This window comes from Melospiza georgiana, chromosome 4 (assembly GCF_028018845.1).
Source record: "Melospiza georgiana isolate bMelGeo1 chromosome 4, bMelGeo1.pri, whole genome shotgun sequence".
NCBI classification, from domain to species: Eukaryota; Metazoa; Chordata; class Aves; order Passeriformes; family Passerellidae; genus Melospiza; species Melospiza georgiana.
The window spans coordinates 67,442,572-67,461,603 of record NC_080433.1 but is presented as its reverse complement, the minus strand read 5'-3'; the positions used below and the strand labels follow the sequence as shown (position 1 = coordinate 67,461,603).

At 38.7% G+C, this 19,032-nt stretch overlaps 1 protein-coding gene across 5 annotated transcripts in view; it reads right to left on the bottom strand.

Moving 5' to 3' along the window:
* ATXN7L1 (ataxin 7 like 1) overlaps positions 1–19,032 on the bottom strand; it is a 110,580-nt gene that overhangs the window by 29,672 nt on the left and 61,876 nt on the right. For 4 of the 5 annotated variants that reach the window (XM_058022387.1, XM_058022386.1, XM_058022388.1 and 1 more), the window contains one exon: positions 3,058–3,280. In XM_058022387.1, coding sequence (XP_057878370.1) covers positions 3,058–3,280 — 223 coding nt within the window. Of the gene's footprint in view, positions 1–3,057; positions 3,281–9,055; positions 9,146–19,032 lie in introns of those variants that run through there. The other variant, XM_058022390.1, reaches the window with a different exon arrangement.

Genomic DNA, 19,032 nt, shown 5'->3' with positions numbered 1-19,032 from the left:
CACTGAGGAAAAGAGCTCCCAACTGTAGGAATTCCTTTTATAACGGGTAAGCATCTGAGCTATGCTTACTAATTATGATCACTTGTTCATTACTATTGTTATTTCTACCAATTCTTTGCCCTTTTCTCCCCAGTTTCTACCCTTCTGCTATACCTCTTACCACCTTGACTGCAAGCTGCAGAAAATGATGGCTTGCATTTATCTTGTGCACAGTGCAGTGGTGCTCCAGCTCTGCTCCATCTCTAAGCACTGCTGTATTAATAGCAACCATACAGAGAGATACAGGGGGGAAAAAATCAGAACTGACAGATATTTCTGGATGATGTATTCACAATAATACTTTATATTCCAACTACAAGAAGGGAGGTAATAAAACAGCAGCTAAAAAATTAAACAGTTCCAGACCTCTTTTATCTGATCATTCCAATAATGATTTTTAAAGTGTTAGCCATGAAGCAACCAGAACCTCTGGAGCACATCTTAGAACAACACAGGACATGAACAAGAGAAAGAGCTACTTGGTCAATGGCTAAGATGATGCCTCAACCAAAACTATTACAAATATGACAACACAAGTTGGATCTACGTGAAGGCAGGCACAGCAACAGATCTCCTGGGCTACGCTGTTGCAGAGGTGAAATTCTAGCTGTAACAACTAAAATTTAAAGGAGATGCTGTACAAAACAATCCGGCATGCCCAACAAAGGTTGTTCCAGGTCTGAAAAGCAATCACTAAAGTGACATAATTCCTGAAATAAGCTGATTTGACAACTGTCTGGAAGAACTTGGGTCAAATAAATGCTCAGTATGAGATTACAATGTAACAGGCAAAAGCATTGAAGACCTGGAAGCTTCTGAGGATGACAAACCACAACACACTTGGATGCACCATGAATCCTATTTGCATTTTTGAGACAAATGTTTCTGTGTCAATTGAGTATTTCTTTCTAAAAGCTAAGACAAGAAATTCTATGGCTTGTGCAGCAGCTGAATGGAAAACAGAATCTTAAAGAAGAATAAATTTTATTAATAATTTCACCTTAAATCAGATCTGCTGAATATTTTCTAGTATTCTAAATAAATATTATAATCCTCTAATGGAATAGGAACAAACACTTGTCAGCTCTCAGCTGTCAGCTCTCTATAACCTGTGATGATTAGCAGACAGATTTTATTCTTTAACAAGTCATGTAATCTAAGGCACTTAACACTGTATTTTGCAAGAGAATTTTATTGATCTTCACTTCAGACTGTTTGTGATTTGCTATGTGGTAATTACAGTATCTTTAACTACTATATGCCTCATTTTTCCCCAAAACAAAACAAAACTGCAGTATGATCTCCCAGCACGGCTGCAAGAATGATGTAATTCTTGGTACAACTACTGTCATATTCACTGCCAAACAATCAACAGAGCAGTACAACACTTCTGAATGGTTAAATCTACCTTGTCAATAATCATCAGTAAATATTTAGGATGTTACCAAAAAAGGGAAAAGGGATTGGTGGAAATGCTCAGTTATTTTGTTCCCTTCCAGCTTTTACTGACTGCCAGAACGACATCTGTTGCCAGAACGGAAGATATTGTTTATAGATTCAGTGAGTCTGCTGAAATGTGGACATGTAAGTTGCTGTCTGTAACATGATGAAAAATAGGTTTACAGTCAATAGTATTAATACTCTGAAATCCTTTCTGAATTTCTTTTAATTAGACTTATAAAAGAATCCCCCTCTTGTATAAAATCCCCCTCCAACATTCAGAAGAAAAAGTCACCATTCAGTCAATAATATTTGGTTTCAAGTAGTTACTGAGGTTACTGAGACAGGCTATTCTGCTAGTCTAGTTAATGTGTGAGTGTAAAGTCTAACAATCAGATTTCCTATTTTCAGAATTTCATACCATAATTGCTCACAATACTCATTATGCTTGAAAAGATGGTAGGTCCAGATTTATAGAAAGAATAAATTTTTTCCAGGGCAAGGTAAATTCTACAGCTAGGCTGTCTTTGAAATCATGCCAACTTGTGCATGTTTCAGGCAGAAACATGAGCTATGCCTTGAACATAATCTGAGCTTATTCTTTGTCTCATGAGTGAATGCCTTGCATTAAATGATTTACTGTTTTTAAGGAAGTTGTGTCCAGAAACCCTACCTAAAATCATGACCTTCTTATGCTAGGTAATACATATAAAAGGGAAGGATCTCTAAAGTAAGTAGATAAATCTTAAGAAAAAGGAAGTCTCACTATCTCAAATTTACAGACAGAGAACTGAAGCTGAAGAGACCAAGGCATAACAGAACCAGGAACTCAACCCAGATCTCAAGTCACCAACCTAATGGCCTAATCACAAAGCATCTTTCCTGCAGATAATGAAGACAAAACAGTTTCCTAAGGGATAAAACAGTGACCCAGTTCTGCTGTCATTTATATTTTTGCAACTCTGCTGCTATCGTCACAGTCACGGGAGGATGGGCACGGCAGTCTCAAAGCTTGTATGTGTACATATATCACAGTACATGATGTAAGACACCCCCAAAATAGTGACTTTTGCAGCCAGAATCTTCTTGTCATCTTATAAGGCATCAAACATTATCAAAACACAGAATGAACTCCAAAAGCAGCTGCTATTGAAGATAATTGACTATAACCAGTAAGTTTTCATGAACATCAGTTAAGCCAATATTAAGAACTCTGCAAAAATTATCCTGTTAAACTGTTTAAAAGCATCAGTTCTAAGGGCTGATAGTGTAATGGAAGATGAACCTTATAGATAGCAAACTGGGTCAAAACCTCACTTGCTATATGCCTCTTAGAAAAACACATCTGATGGAACATTGAAAAAGTAATTCAGTCCTTCTTGCACTTCCTATATATAATTGCTTTTTCTTCATTAAAAAATATGCCAGTTTCCTCCCTTAGAAATATACAAGCTTAAACTGTAATCTTAGGTAATATGAGAATTTGGATTTTTTAAACTATTGTTATAGATATATATATATATATATGTAGATATTCTGAACACCAACATCCTTGGTAACTATTATTTTGGTACTTACCATGGTTTATCCCGTGACACTTTTGAAGGAAAGACTGTGTGCTGTTTGCTACTGGAGGTAAGTAGATTGTCTTTGGGCGTTTTGAATGGCTTTGAGTTGCTGCTGACAGGGTTATGGCCGCTGATACAGGATTTCGGTTTCATCTGTACTAGGGATGTCCTGGAATTACAGGCTGGAGAAGCTGGAGAAGGGGAAGGTTTACACATTGAACTGTGTCTTCGTTCTGTAACAGAAAAGGAATTAATTTTACAATATGTCATTGGTTAAAATTAAAAATACAAGTTGGGAAAGAGGAAATTGTTCTTTTCTATGCCAGGTACAATGATTTTCATCACTCCAAAGAACACCAGTTCATTACTGTTGTGAATGTAATCAAATCAAATGATAATTAGACAAAAGTCAGTTCATAAAGTTCATAAAACGCTCTGGAAAAAAAAAAGTAAAAAATAGTAAAATAAATGGCAATAATCTATCAGAAAATTTGCATTTGGTGTCCCAAGTCTTTCATGCCAAGAAGAAAGGAGAGTATGTAACAGCTAACACAACTCAGTAAAATGCTCTGTGACAGATATGTGATTGCTCCTAAAATGGTTTATGATGAATTCATCTGACCTGGTTATTGGGCAGTTTACTTTATGACTATCTTGTTTCAATTTTAATGAGAAATTGTAGGAAAACAACAGGAAGACTGGAACGCAGCTCCCAGCCCTGCCAGAGAGGCAGGCTCTGCCTGGTTCACTTGGTTATCTCCAAGCACCATTCAGGGTAAAAAGTTTGGGGCTTTTTCCACATAGAGAAAATGGCATGTGCAAAAAACCCAGGAGATTCATGTCTCAGTAACAAATGTGGCATCTGGAGGTCAGCACTGCTCACGCTCACACCAGAGGCCTCTCAAGCACTGCAAAAAAGCAAGGCCTGACTGATCCCGCACAAGACAACCAGGCTTCAGTGAAATTGTTTTGATTGGGTCATTATTAGTATTTTTTAAAATATAAATGTCCTATCCCTCCTATTGTTAAATAAAAAGACTGTTTTGGCCATTCTTTACTAACTACATCTTTCTCCAGGCTAGAAGTGCCAGTGCTTTGCCAGCCGGCTGCACCAGTGTGCAGCAAACAACAGGCGTGTGCTGTGAACTCCAGCACAGCTACAAAATCCTACAAGAGACAGGAGCTGTAAGATTTTTGAGGGGTGCTGTAAACCTTGAGCAGTGCTGTTGGCCCCATTTGTGAAGCACCCCTTACCCAGCCCCAGTGCTCCCTAGCCAAAGGCAGCGGCGGGTGGCACGGAGGGGCTTGGGGAAGAGGAATTTTCCGGTCAGCAGGGCCTGGCTCCTTGGCACTGACTGCAGTGTGCTGGTCCCAAACACCAAGGGCCTGACCACAGCAGGGATCAGATATCAGAAAGGCACCCCCAGAACCAACATAGTAAACAAATACAGCGAACAGAATGTAAGCATAGGCTGAGTACTTCAGACAAGCTGGAGTTTCTCATTCAACATGCAGCAATTTTTCTTTGTCTGAAGCCTTCAGCACTTAACTTGAAGAATCCAAGTGGATGCTACTCTTTGAGTTGACCACCATCACACAGTCAACCAAGAGCAGGGTAAGGAAGCACCAGTGACCTGTACTACATGGGAAGGTTTTGTATTTGCATCATCAACCCCGCACTCGCTAGTTTGATATTTCAAGGACACCTAAGGAAAATTTTCCCACAGAGAATCAAAACATGACAATTTGTCTGGCATCCTCACAAGTAAAAACTTGCCAGTAGCAGAAGGATTCATCCATGATTAACTTGCAATACGCAAATACCTCAAGAACAAAGAGAAATGCTTAAAAAATTTCCAAAATGTTTCTATTAGATCTCAAATGACTGAATAAAGTAATTTTTTATTTAAAATCAAGCATTTCCATATCTTCACATTCACATTCTTTAATTACCAATGTTGGAATTTCCTCCAGATTCTCCAGCAACTGAAGAGCAAAACAGTCTTAATTTTTTTTCAAATACAAAAGAATCTATCCTTACTCCCAAAATGTTTCCTATCATTTGCCAGTTCTCACCCTACCACACACTTCAGTGTGCAGCCTCTGCCTTTAAAACTCCTTTGCAGGATGCAGTGGATTTACATTCATTTCACCTCATATTTGTGGTAACACCTTTATAAGCTACACATCTGATTCTGAAATGCATAGTTCCATTCACAAGCTATTTCTTTTATTAAATAATAGTTATTGTTTCAAGATTTACCAATCTTCTCAGCACCTATTTAATCAATTTTAAGTAGGCTAATCAAAATTTGCAACTTTCCCATTAATTAAGGACGACTGATGAAAAGGAAATGCTATGCTACCAACAAAATCAAGCTGTATATAAAGTAAAACTTGAGAGAAAACATGTTTTCCACACACATACTATATAAACTTAGGATTAATTACTCCAATTTTCAACACAGCTACTGGTTTTCTTAAACCTGACTGCTTTCTAGTAAACTGTGTCTTCAATATGAGACCTATGGATATGTTTAGAAATTAAATGTATTACTCTTATTAAAATTAATCTTCTGGAAAGATGAATGTTCAAGATACTGACTGGTGGTCATTCTTGTGATCAGAACTGACTGCTATAATTAGCATTTCCTTTTAATTTCTGAAACTCCTCTTTTCCCCCAAAACATGGCTACAGAAAGTCTTCTACCTTTTAGACAGACTCCAATACACATTTGAGACAGATTTTCTTCAAATTTCTTAGAATGGAAATGGAAACTGTGACCTCTGCAAAGTCCTACAGGAGAAAGAATGTAAATAGCCAGTGCCACACAACCAGAGGTGTTCTGAGACACTGCCTGGATGGGTAAAATCTGTGCATTTCCTCACAAAAGTTAATGTCACTTCAATGTCAGCAGAAGAAGATGGCAGCAACACCATGCAAGTATGGCAGAGTGGAGAGCTGGAAGAGCAACTCCCTCCAAAGGGGCACAAACTCCTGAGCTGGGCAAGCATGCTTGCAAGAGGCTGTATTTGACAAAGGTGTGAATTCTCAGACAAATCTCAATGGTGAGTGCATAAATTGTAGCTAAATATTGGTGGATATTCCTTCTCAAGAACTATCAAGTTGCCTCTTAATTCTTCATTCCTTACAATGTATATGGTAGTCAATCACCCTTAGATACTGGTAATATGTTTCAGAGAAATAATGGGAATATATGACAAAAAAAGGGCTGTCAGCTGTCAAAATCAACTGCTTAAACCAGGGTGGTGGTGGTCTCCTCTGTCAAATTGACTTTTGTGGTCAAATCTGTTTTAAACATTTTTTACTAATTTGTCTGCTCCTATTTTACACATGTAAAAGGAATGACACACAATATCCAAATCTATTATTATACAGCCTAAGCAATAGATTAATGTGTGAATAAAAGACATTTGCACATCAAACAGTTGTGATAAAATTAAATATTCACATACTACCATATTCAGGAGACAATCAGCTATCTGTGTAACACTTTCTATGATCATTTGCAGTTCCTGTGTAGACAGATTAGATCTAGTAAAGCAGGTGAACTTGTATTCATACAGCTGTGGACATGGCTGTCCCTATTCACATACACCAGTGATACAGCCAGTGGACATTGATGAAAATAAAGAAGAATGAAAGTTTGTGCCCCTAGAAATGATTAAATGCAGCATGGCAACTGGAAAACCAGTTATCATCACTGGTAAGATACTAACCTAAATTCTGCACACATTTCAGCAATGCTATGAATACATGCTCCAGTTTAAAAGATAAATTTTCTGATTTATTTAAATACTTCCAAATGAATGCTTACATTCCCCATAAATAACAACACATATTCTGTTTTGTTTCTAAATACCAGGTGCTGTCAAATCCAAGAGCACAGGAGCACAATCAAAGTTACAATTCTCTTTACCACATTAATCTTTCTGCAACCTCTCAGCTGTCTCGGCGTGGCCACTGCAAGCAAGTGACAAGGAATGTGTGACTTCTGCTGTCAAACAGTTAAGGTATTAATGGCATTAATCTCAGAGGAAAGTTTAACACTCTTACTGAATTACCTCACTTTCTATAGAATCAATTTCAGATCAATATCTTGTCCGAAAGCCTGGTGCTCCATATAGTTCTAAGGGGCATTGCAAACTCTGCATCAGTAGCATTGCAAATGATCTTAAACTATTCCAGGAGATTCTCCATGTCCTATGGAAACATGGATATAGTCCAACTTTCTCAGCCAAATCTGAATTGTTTGTAGATGTGAAGTCCTTATGTTGTTGGAGACCTAACAGTCCAGTCCCTGAATCTCCAGAGCTTCTCTCCTATGCCCTTATACTCCATTTTTAATCCTCCTTCCTGCCTCCAGCACAATGCAACGCCCTGCCTTTCCCCAGATCTCTGCTGCAGCTGCCAAAGTCCTCCAGGTCTGCCTTTAAATCTGTAATTCCACTGGATCCTCTCTGATGGGTCACCAGGGAATACTAGCAGCTGTTTTGCAGGAAACGCCACATCTTCTAATCATAAGCAAAAAAAGCAAAGCAATAGAGGGGCAACACAAGCTCCAGAGCCACAAGCACAGCGTGTGGGAAAATGAGGCAAAGCCACATTCTGAGTAGAAAGTCTCTTTTCCAATTTTTGCCTTGACTCTTATATGCAACATCAAGCACTCGGCTCTCAGCAAACCTAACAATGACACTACAGCAAATATGATGCCCATAAAACATGTCAAACATTGCAGTTTCCTACCAAAAAAGATCTTTATGTGATCCTGAAACTGCAGATTATCTCTTATCTGGACTAGAAACAAAAACCCATTTCTTAGTATATCCCACCTGCATCCACATTCTCATCCAACATATGCTACTCAAAATTGACCAAATCAAGTGAAAAGTTTTTGCCCCAGTTAGTGCCTTCTCCATCCATATGACAGACAATCATGGAGGAAAAATGTAAGGATATAATTTGAGCATAGAGAAAGATATGTCTTTCATCTCTCAGTGGTTTTTTTTCTTTTTTTTCAGATACTTTAAACAAAAAAGGAAAAAAAAGCCCTTCATGTTGTCAGAAGACAGACACTAAAACTTTGTCAGCACGAGTCATTTTGAAACACTACTCTTGTACAGCATGATTTGACTTCCTGTGTACAAGAGGCCCAAAGTAAAAATCAATTTTAGGTTGACCCATGAAAAACTCAGAGACCCAGTGTTATGAATTATAGCTTGATATTACACTTGGTAAAAACAAACAAAATTCAATTGCTAAAACTCTGATAGGTAAGAAAGTTATTTACTGCTAGTAAACATTTATGGAATAATAAAACTCCTTTTTAACCTTGTATTCATCACAACTCACACAACACTTGAGTTCATGGTCCTTTTACTTGGAATAGCATAAAGTAACTGATCCAACTGCCCTTAAAACAATATGAATACTGTTACTCCCCATTTACAATATTTAGGCAGATGGTAATGAAATTTAGTATCTCATAGTCTTGTTGATGAAGATGTTACTCATAGTAACTCACACTGCCTTAGCACAAATTACAGTTTTTCTATTTACATTATAACCTGAGGTGCTTTGTTGCACAGCCTTTCACTGTGCAAAGTTGAGCAATGTATACTTACAATTTCAATAAACGGTAAATGAAACCTACCACCTTGTACTGATCCCAGTTCAAAGTTTGCAAAAGTACTTGGCATTAATCCTAATAAAACCAAAACAGAAAAAAACCCACACATGCCCGAAAAGCAACAGCCAGCAACCAGAAAATGAACAACCTAGACTCTTGCAGAAATGTGTCATCTTGCAGGAACTGGCAGCTGGTTCATAACAAGAATTCATAAACACCTTGTAAGCACTTTCATTTTGCAGCCACAGTCTGAAAAAACACTAGCAAAACCCGGTACGTGAGGTTAAACAAAACTAAAATTGTATTTGATGTTAGCAAACTACAGCATAATGTTGCAAGATTGAAGGATAACTTTACCAGCTTTTTTGACAAAACACTATTCCAAGTCCAGCTGAAAAAGTTTGGAAATAATATCCGCAAACCGTTCCACCCTTCTTGCACTGCGCACTGGAAAGGAAACAGCACAGTCGGTTTCATTTTGATACTTCTTGTAAACTGACAAAGGAAATAAACTGCCAGCTCCAACCCCCGGACTGATCTGCTGCATAAAACACTGCTCAACAATCACAAGCTTCATTCCAGGTCAAATGACATAATTGGGAAATTATCAAGTGCTAAAATAACCACCGTTCCGCTGGTGTTTATTTACAATAAACACAAGCTTCGCTTTCTGACAGAAACCCACTAAAACCATTCTCCATTTCACAAAGTCTACAAGTGAGTAGGATCAGCAAAATTATGCAAAACATCCTGCTAGAAGAAGAAATGTAAACTGAGCCACTTACAGAGAGGAGCAGGCTGCCAACTTAATCTGATTCTACGACGACTGTAAACATGTACTTTTGGAACGTGAAGCGATTCACATTGCCACAGACGCCGTCAGAGGAGCACAGCAGCGTGATTAGGTATTCTGCACACGGGGGGAACTCCGGCAGATGACCTGCCGCAGCAAACACACATCTCTGCTCCCTCACACCAACTGTTTTGACTACAGGCACTTGTTAAGCACCAAGTTTCGGTCCTACCAGTTGGACACCAGAACTGAACCTGTGCCAAGAACAACACGAGCTGAAAACGGCTGCAGGGCTTTTTTTTTTTCTTTCTTTTTTCTTTTTTTAATAATTGTTGATACAACTCAAGTAACTGCAGAAAGGAACCAAAGTGCAAAATTGAAAGCAGCAAAACCCACAAGTGTATATTTAGAAGAGGACACTGAATTTTTACTTCCTTGAGCCAGGAAAGAAGGAGAGTGTTTGTGTACAACACAGTAGGATGAACTTGATGTTTTCCTGAAAATTCTTTTATTTATGGAGTAACCTGGCATTTGTCAGGATAAAACACATGAGAAATAATCTCTAGACTATCACTATTTTACATTTACGTGGCCAAATATCTAAAAAATGGCAATATTTCCATAAAGAGCCATACACAGCACTTCCCAGAACACTATTATTCCTCGTAACTAAAAAGCATGAAAAGAAAGAAGGGTCAAATGGAACTCCAAAAAATGCTTCAAATAGTGCAATTAATTATTCTAAATGTAAACTGAAGCTTCTGGGTACTTGCCTACTTCTTTCATAAGGATTCTGAGATAGAAAGATGAAGCTCCAAGGTATCACTGAAGTATCAGACAGACAGAAAAACATCAGAAGTGTGAATACCCCTGCCCTGGTGACAATGTCAGTCTTCACATCATTGAGCAGGAAGACCTAGATTTAACTGTAGTGCCAAGGTCTGTTTCTACAGCTATAAAAGGGGATATTAATGATTTAGAGTATTAACTTGATTAAAAAAGGAATTGAAGACTTAAGTAGGAATTCATCATTCCTGTAATGACACAATTCTACACGTGTAACCAGCATTTGCCATCTGACACATTGCTACTGCAGAAAAAAATGACAATTTTCATCTCTATATTTCTCAGCTCAGCAAGGCCAAAAATCCCCAGAACAGAGCAAGTGAATCTTGGGTACACACTTTTGTACCCAAGTGACAGCCTACCAAAGAAAAGCAAGGAAAGCTTATGCACAAAAATTTCACATTCTGCTGGAGGAGATGCTCAGCTAAGTCCAACATGAAACAAGAGTCTGAGCTAAATACCACCTCAAACCTTGTGTCCAGCACCACAAGGACAGCCCTCACCAGCCTTTTGCATGGGTATCTTACCTGCTGACCCACACTCCCACTATTTTTGTACTTGGAGGATGGAAATGCATTATCAGCCCTAAACTTAGGAGAGACATATCAGGTGAAATGCTGAAATATTTCTAGCAATAAGCCACAGTACTGTCAAAGGTAAATAGTGCCAACAAATCAGAATTTTGTGGGTGATTTTATATGAGAAAACTTTTATTTCTTTTTATTTATATTGGCTAAATGTACAAATTTATAAACAATAATCTATTCTTTTATTCAAACACCCGACTTAAATAATGACACTCCAGATTGTTGCAAAATAGAGGAAAATTTAGTATTGTCATTCTCTCATTTTTTGTACCATGTAATAGACCCGTTCCCTCAGGCAGATCTTTCACATTCAAGGTCATCTAATGACACATATTTTTCTTCATTTATACTTATGAGGAAAAATATTTCACTGCATCTCTATTTCCCTCTTTACTTATTTCCCTAAACTATATTTACATAACAATAACAAAATAAAGTAATTTATGTGCATAGTTGCTTTAAGAACCAATTAAATGTTTCCCCTCATCTATCATAAACCAGAAATGTTCAATGTTTCTTTAATGTTTTACTTAATCCAAAAATGTATAATGTCATTCCTTTTTACTGTTAAGAAAAGATTACCCATTGCAGAGTGAGATGGGACTAGTGAGGTGGTTTGGAAAAAAAACCAATGCTCTATTATGATTCTGAGAAAACAGGCTATCAATTTTAGGTGACATACTCTTCACCTGGCTCTGTGAAAAACATGGTACCAGATTTTATTCAATATCAAGATCTCCTACTATTATCTTATTTTATCATTCCATACAAATAACTTCTAGAGAAATAGTAACTTCACTGAAATGAGCCCAAAAGAACATCTTTGCAGCACTTGCATATAAGCTGTTGTTTAAACCTTCTGGCTTTTTCTGTTACTTGGGATCCAAACCCAGCACCTGGTAAATCAATGTGCTCCTTAACAAGTTGTTTTTTAAGCACAGAAATAATGGAATTTTTATTTTCTATAAATTCACAGTAATTTTTTTCTATAAATTCATGGTAAATTGCTCCATCTCTGTTACCCTGAGCTTATCTGCCCCCCAGCAGCCTCATCATTTCATCCTGTACCCACAGCCTTTGTCCCTCTGCCCAAGGGATGAGCTCTGTTTGGTCTGCAGGTAGGCATGTGCCAGCTGTCAGTACAAGCTGCAAATGTGCTGCTGCCACATGGAATATTGTTCTCTGGGCCACATTATTTAAGCTGTCTCCTCACACTTGCTGATTTTCAAAAGACTGCTGAAACTTTGGATTTTTGAACCAAACCAGCAAAGAACTAAAAATTCTCAGACAAAACAGAAAATAGATACAATCACATAAGGTTTATTGCTATTATTTTTTTTTTACTAGTAGCATTATTACAATAATTATAATATTATAGGAAATCCAAGCTAAAATCTACATAGGATTTGTTTTTACTTGGTTCTCTGTGGTTGCCACTCCTCATGGGTATTCCAAGGCATCAAATGAATTCCCTTGGAATATTCTGACATCATTTCAAAATCCAGGTAACCATACAGAGCTAGGGACACTTGTTTTGTTTTTAAAAATTGAATGAGTCGATATTTAAGTTTCAATTTGCTTTATCAAAACCTGCTACAAAAGCAGCATAACTGTCAGTTCAGAGTATTTCCTCATTCCAGACATTTTAGATAAATCAGTTCACTCATCTTTCAAGCACGTTATTTGCCAGAGGTAAGAAAATCTATTATTTAGAATGCTGCATGAATAACCACAAGTGATTACCCCTTAATACACAGCCTCCAAAATGAATGTGGAAAAACAATTCCTGAAGAGGTCACTTGTTCATGTTTCCCTCATTACATACAATAGCCCTTACAAACAAGAAACCAAACTCTTAACCTTCTACTGAAAAAAACTCAAGAGACAACATACCTAAATAAAAAAGTGGGTTTATAGGGAATTTTTATTCTGTTCCTCTCCCTTTAAAAAATTCTTTAGTTCTGTATTTACATACAGCTTCTTAATTCTGAAGTTGGTTTTCACTTTAACTTGCATCATTTATGACTTCTAACTGTGCAAACTAAAGAAACTCAGACCTAACTGCACATGAATGAAATAAATGCAAATTAACCTCTGAGAGTCCAAGTGACAACTACTTCATATTGTGTCTCTTCATGCACCCCTGGATCATTCATCACTGCAATGAACTTCTCATAATACAAATTACTTCTTTTGGATAAACTATTTCTCCATTCATAATTGAATAAATTTACCTTCATTGCTTATGATGAGAGTCTTTTATGTCTACAATATTAAATGTCTGCTATACCTAGATAGATAGATAGATAGATAGATAGATAGATAGATAGATAGATAGATAAGATTTTTTTTGTCAGATCGGTGTTTGCTCAGTTTTTTTCAAGTTGAGTTTTCCAAAGTTTGTTGAAGCATGGTCAGTGTTTCAGATGCAGTGTGAAGAAAGGCATTTTCCAAGGTTGCACAGCCATTAGAGTGCAGATCTTAATTTAAAGCATTCCAAGTTTATTCACCCCCTGATGTTGCCTCTATTTTAGAACAATGTGGCAGGAATGACACAGGGAGAAGAGTTCCAGCGCAACTATTTACCAAGGTGCATGAACTGCTCTGACAGCACAGCTGTGCAATTCTGTTTTCCCTTCTCCCACTGCCAATGTCCTGAATAAACTGTCACCCAGTGTGGATGGCTCTAACTTTCCATGGATCTGCCCAGAAGCACATATGTACCATATTTTAGAAAAACTTTTGGAAAAAAAAATTGTAGGTGCTTACCAGCTGAAGACACAGGATATTTTTCCTATGAGGCATTCTAATTACTTTCTATAAGCTAATAGAAAAACAATCTTATTAAAGCAAGGCATAACTCAGAACAATTCTTGTAAATTTTAACATGGACAGGAAGCAAACAAACAAAGATGATTTGAAGCAAGTCCATATAAATGAACCAGTTTCACCTGAAGACATTTAACTATTATATATGTAAGAGGATATCTCTGAGAAGAAACATGCAATAAGTATCTTTCCAAGGTATCAAATGTTTCATGTGTGTCAGTCATTTGGTTTAAACCCCAAGAGTCAATTGGAGCATATGTAAAACATTAGGATGATTACTTCCTACTAGGACTTAGCTGGATTTTTATATTGCTAGAACCTGGTTTCACCATGCTTGGTGTAACATTTCACTTCAGGTGGGAAGATATGAATAGGACATATGTGTGCCAAGACATGAGAGTAACCCTTGGTCAGCCAAGAAATGACTACAGAGAGTAAGCTTGGAAGCTAACAGGAAGAAGAGAAAACAATTTTAAGACGAGGATTTCAAAGTGGGTTATTTATAGAGTCAACACTCAATTATCCATGGTCAGATTATCTGTACCAGAGATGCAGAAACAAATCAGCTCCAGCTAGGCTCATTAGCAGAGGTGCAGCTCGGTGCAAATGTCCCTACACTTCTAGGGACACTGTGGGTTTAAAAATTACACAGCATCTTTTTTTCAGCATAACAGTGAAGTCCTTTTTTCAATCTAAAGTGAGTCACTTGGGTTGCTTCTGTCTAGCATTCCAAAGGCAAGAGCACTGGGGAAAATGGCAAAGACTTCAGAAAAAGGCACTGCCTGGCAGTGTTACCCCCATGCTCTGGGTCCCAAGAAGCTTTGTGAAGTCGGGCCCAGCTGGGTCAAGCCCGAGCTGGCCGTGTGCATTCCTGCACTCTGTGCCAGGGCTGCGGCCTCCGGCAGGAGCTGGGTGCAGACAAGCACCAGAGACTGGTGACAAAGCAGGAGCCAGGCATCAGCCAGCATGGCAAACAGCAGGCACCTCAAACACTGCTGGGGTGCCCTCTGTGCAGAGGGACTGAGCTGTGAGATCCCTTGAGATTACCATTTAAACTTAAGTCATTTAAAAGACATATTCTAATGAGGGGAAAATTAAAACAAGTACTTTTCTAACTTCAAGAAAAACCCAGCCATAGCAATATCAATCCAGCTTGAAGCTGTTTTCCTGGCCACAATGCCAAAAATGTAATTGACAGTGAAATACAAAGGTGGATTTAAAAAAGGGAAGGAAATGGAAAAAATTCAACATGACATTTCTTACCTACCAATTGCTTCCTCTGAATCAGACTATCTGTGTTCTTGCTCAAGGACTGAAACCTTTCTCCATCTGTCAGGAGACAGCAAACTCCAGAAGAGACTATGATCTTCTGGAAGTTGTCCCTTCTCATCAAATTCATGTTCTATAGTTGAAAGAAATCCTACTGTTTAGAGATAATAAAAGATACTTCTAAGTTGGAAGAATTTGAGATTCAATTTGTTTTTTTCCAGCCATGGGAGTCACTTCACCAAAGAGACAGGGAAAGGACAACAAGCAGGATACTGGCATGATAAATCTCAGCTATAATCAACTGACTCCAGCTTGATTACAGAGGAGGAACTAAACTCTGTATTTGGCAAATGGATCACAGAGCAAGTCTTTTCTAAAGCTTTTTGCTGAGTCTGACAATTGTTAGCTAGACAGTACAGCAGATTTAACCAGCAATGGCTAACAAGTGAACCAAAACTAACCATGCCTGAGCTATCATCCCCGGGATTTGCCTACTGTATCTAAGTACTGAGAGAAAAAGCTTTATTTACACTGAACTGTTCAAGTAGTTTCAAATAGCAAGAAACAGAGGATCACTGAGTTCAGGATGAGATAGAAGAAGAGGGTTATCTATCCCATCAGAAGATCATTGTAACACTTGAGGAAATCTGCAGGTCCTTAATTTCCAATTTTATTACCCCCCTTCCTTTCCTCCTCCCTAGTCCCAAATCCCTTAACTTTCTAAGTTGTTTAAGGTCTGAATAAAAGTAATTCAAGGAAAAAAAAACAGTTCAAAAGCACATTCACTATGATAGATATTACTTAAGAGAGAACTCTGGCAGTTTTATTTGTTCTTATTTCTCCTTACATTTCAGATCCCTAAATGCCTACTGCATAAAAAGTGATAGCAGTGGCAGTTACCAAAGGTCTGCTGTCTGTCTTTGCTGTTTTGCCTAAGGACATGAGGTCTAATCTCAGTATTAGGGACTAAAATATTTTGGAAGGTGTAACATTCAGCAAACAAAACCAGAGAACAGGTCTTCTGCTGTGCAGTATTTGCAAGTCTCGTGTATGGTATTTATCTTGGAATACACACTAATGAGGACAGCAGCACAAGCACTACAAGGGAAAAGACTCAATTACTGTAAACAACTGGGAACAAAAGACTCTTAAACATTCAACAATCACATCAACAGAAGGTTTAGAAGTCTTTACCTCTTGTTTACTGTAACAAGATTAGGTCAACACTTCCCTCTGCCTCTTAGCCTCATCAAACTAGGGAAGACCATAAAAACAAAACCACTGCACTAACTCACTCATTCACTGAAAAAACTCACTGCCCTGCTCAAAGCATGGAAAGATACCAAAGTATCTGGGGCCACTGCCACAGTAAAACTCAGCCTGTAACCTCCAGCTAACCGGCAGCATATCTGTCAAGCACATACATGTGAACCACACTTACATAAACTTTCTGCTCCCTTACTGCTCCTCCCACTCCAAGATATCAATTCTAGCCAAGAATTTGATTAGCAACAGACTATGAAACACTTTCAGAGAACATCTGAGGTGGCACTTACAAAAGGACAGTGAACTTTTATGGCCTGAAGGCCCCAGAGTGAAGTGTGGCAGCTGTATCAGGCATTGCATGTTACTACTGCGGTCGTACCATGCATCAAAAAGAGATGCAATTTCTTTTTCTGCTCCTCTTCCTTTTCAAAACATTCCTGGCACACCTCTGGCTTCAATCTGGTATTAATCCACGGTTGAATTACAGTGTATGGATGGATACCAGGCACATTGTATAACACAACCTTGAGTCTTTTAGCATTTGCTTCCTAGAATAGACTGCTCTTGCCCTGCAAGTACAGTGTGTATTGTTGTCTCCAGATGTAGCCTCATAGAGTCAATATACTTGAAAAGGCCTACTGAGCCCTCTTTCACAAGCAGTCTTGATTCATCCTTTATCAGGGACCTCTCTCTTTATAGTAATTTTATGCCAGTTAAGGAGTTGCAATTATTACTTACTCTCCCACCCCTTTCTGGCTAACTGTAAAATTATTAAACATCAGAGTTACATGGACTACTTTTGAAGGACTTCTGTCTTCCTCTTTATAATCATCTGTCAAAATCTGGTACATAGTGAGTTTTAAACAAATCGTTCTATGCTGGTTTTATATTTTAATTAAATATAACGCAACATTGGTTAGATACCTCGGGACATTTCTCACTTTGCAGAAATCAGAGCTCATTTAACAGCCATAGTATTTTACAGACTTAGACAGACACCTCTATCAGGTAACACTGGTTTCAAGTAAACAAGTAGGTTTTGTTTTTTTCCCTGAAAAGTCTAATGAAGTTTTCTAGTTTCACTTAGATTCATAACCATTTAGAAAAATGTAACAGAGATATAGAACTTTCTGGTTTTCTCCTTTTAAGTTCATTAGAACAAATAGAGGCAGAAGGTAATCCATGCACACAGCAAGTAATCCAGCTGTAATTCATACCACAGCATAGCAGAGGTAAAACAGTAATGCCAACATTAAACCTGATACTATTTAGCCCTTAAAGCTTGCAGGTAATCTCTCTCTTTCCAAGAACTGCACACTGAGAGAAATCAGATATATTTAAAGAAAAATTCAGTATCATGAAAGTTTTAAATAAAATTTAATTTAAATTGAGCTTAGACATCTAGAGCCATATTGAGGCTTCCAAAAGCAAACACTCAGCAACTGCCTTGTTCTTAATTTAAAAAGCTCTATAGAATACATATAAAACATAGCATAAAAAAGTTGACAGCTGTCAATTCAAGAGTCAGCAGTTCCCCACTGGCATATTTTGTTTAAACTGCTTTGGTACCACTGTCATGTTATTAACCAAATTTAAACTTCTCCGTATATTTCTAAAATACTACCCATTACCAATGTAATCACAGTTTGTATTATTTTTTAACCACATTGCCATATATAACCAAAAATGGCACAACAAAACACAGAACATACAAGCACATATTTAAGGGAAAAATCAAGGTGACTTCTTGAAAATATGGGTCTTGCTGAGTTTCTAGTTGCCTGCATGCATTTCTCTTTAATCTTTCTGAGGCTGCAGCAAATAGAGCTTAGTGTCTGCTCTCAAGCTAAAAATCTTTGCAATAATTTGTGTAGATTTGTGCAGATAAAAATAAAAATCACAGACTGTATTAGATTCCAAGACTGCAAGCAACACGAGCTATCATATCTGCACAACAGCATGCTGATATAGTTGGGAAAAAAAGTAAAAATAATCACAGCACAGATAACCAAGGGTCAAAGTTCTGGTTATGCATGAAGTTTCAGTATTGGCACTTCCTGTTCTGAGTCTAAAATACTCATAATTAAATATATTTTTTCCTTCTTTTGCTAAAGTAATGAATTGCTATTCCCTCCTCTCTTTCATATATATATATATATATATACTTGTGTTGCTCACTTACATTAGTGTGAGCCACGAGGCCAGTTTTAAGAGCCCTGCGGTGCCCCAGAGGCACTGGCCCCCTCAGTCCCGCAGGCCAGGGCTGCGCTCGGGCAGCCGCACCAGGCTCAGCGCAGGAGCCGCTCCCGGCGCGGGGCGGGGGCTCGATGCCATCCTCGCACCCTGCCCCGCCTCGGCTGCTCCGCACAGCGCAGGTGCTGAGGCAGCCCCTCGGCACGGGTCACCTCCCTCCGCACCGCGCAGGGATGTAACGCTGTGCGTGTTTTTCTCCAGCAACAGCTGCGTCCTACAACCTCGTGCGGCTCCCGCACCGGCTTTCTCACGCCGCTCGAGCGCAGCGGCGACAAAGCAAGGCAGCATCTGTAGCGACCCTCACTCACGTTCAGCCCGCCGCTGCAAAACCCACCAGCGGCGCCTTCCCCTGGCGCGCTGACAGCTTCGCCTGCAGGGCTCCGGGCCGTCCTTCGGCGGGGCCGCCGGGCCGCAGGCGCCGTCAGCGGCCGGGAGGCTGCCGGGAGCGGAGGGCCGGGAGGAGGCGAGCAGCGAGCCGGGAGGGGGAGAGC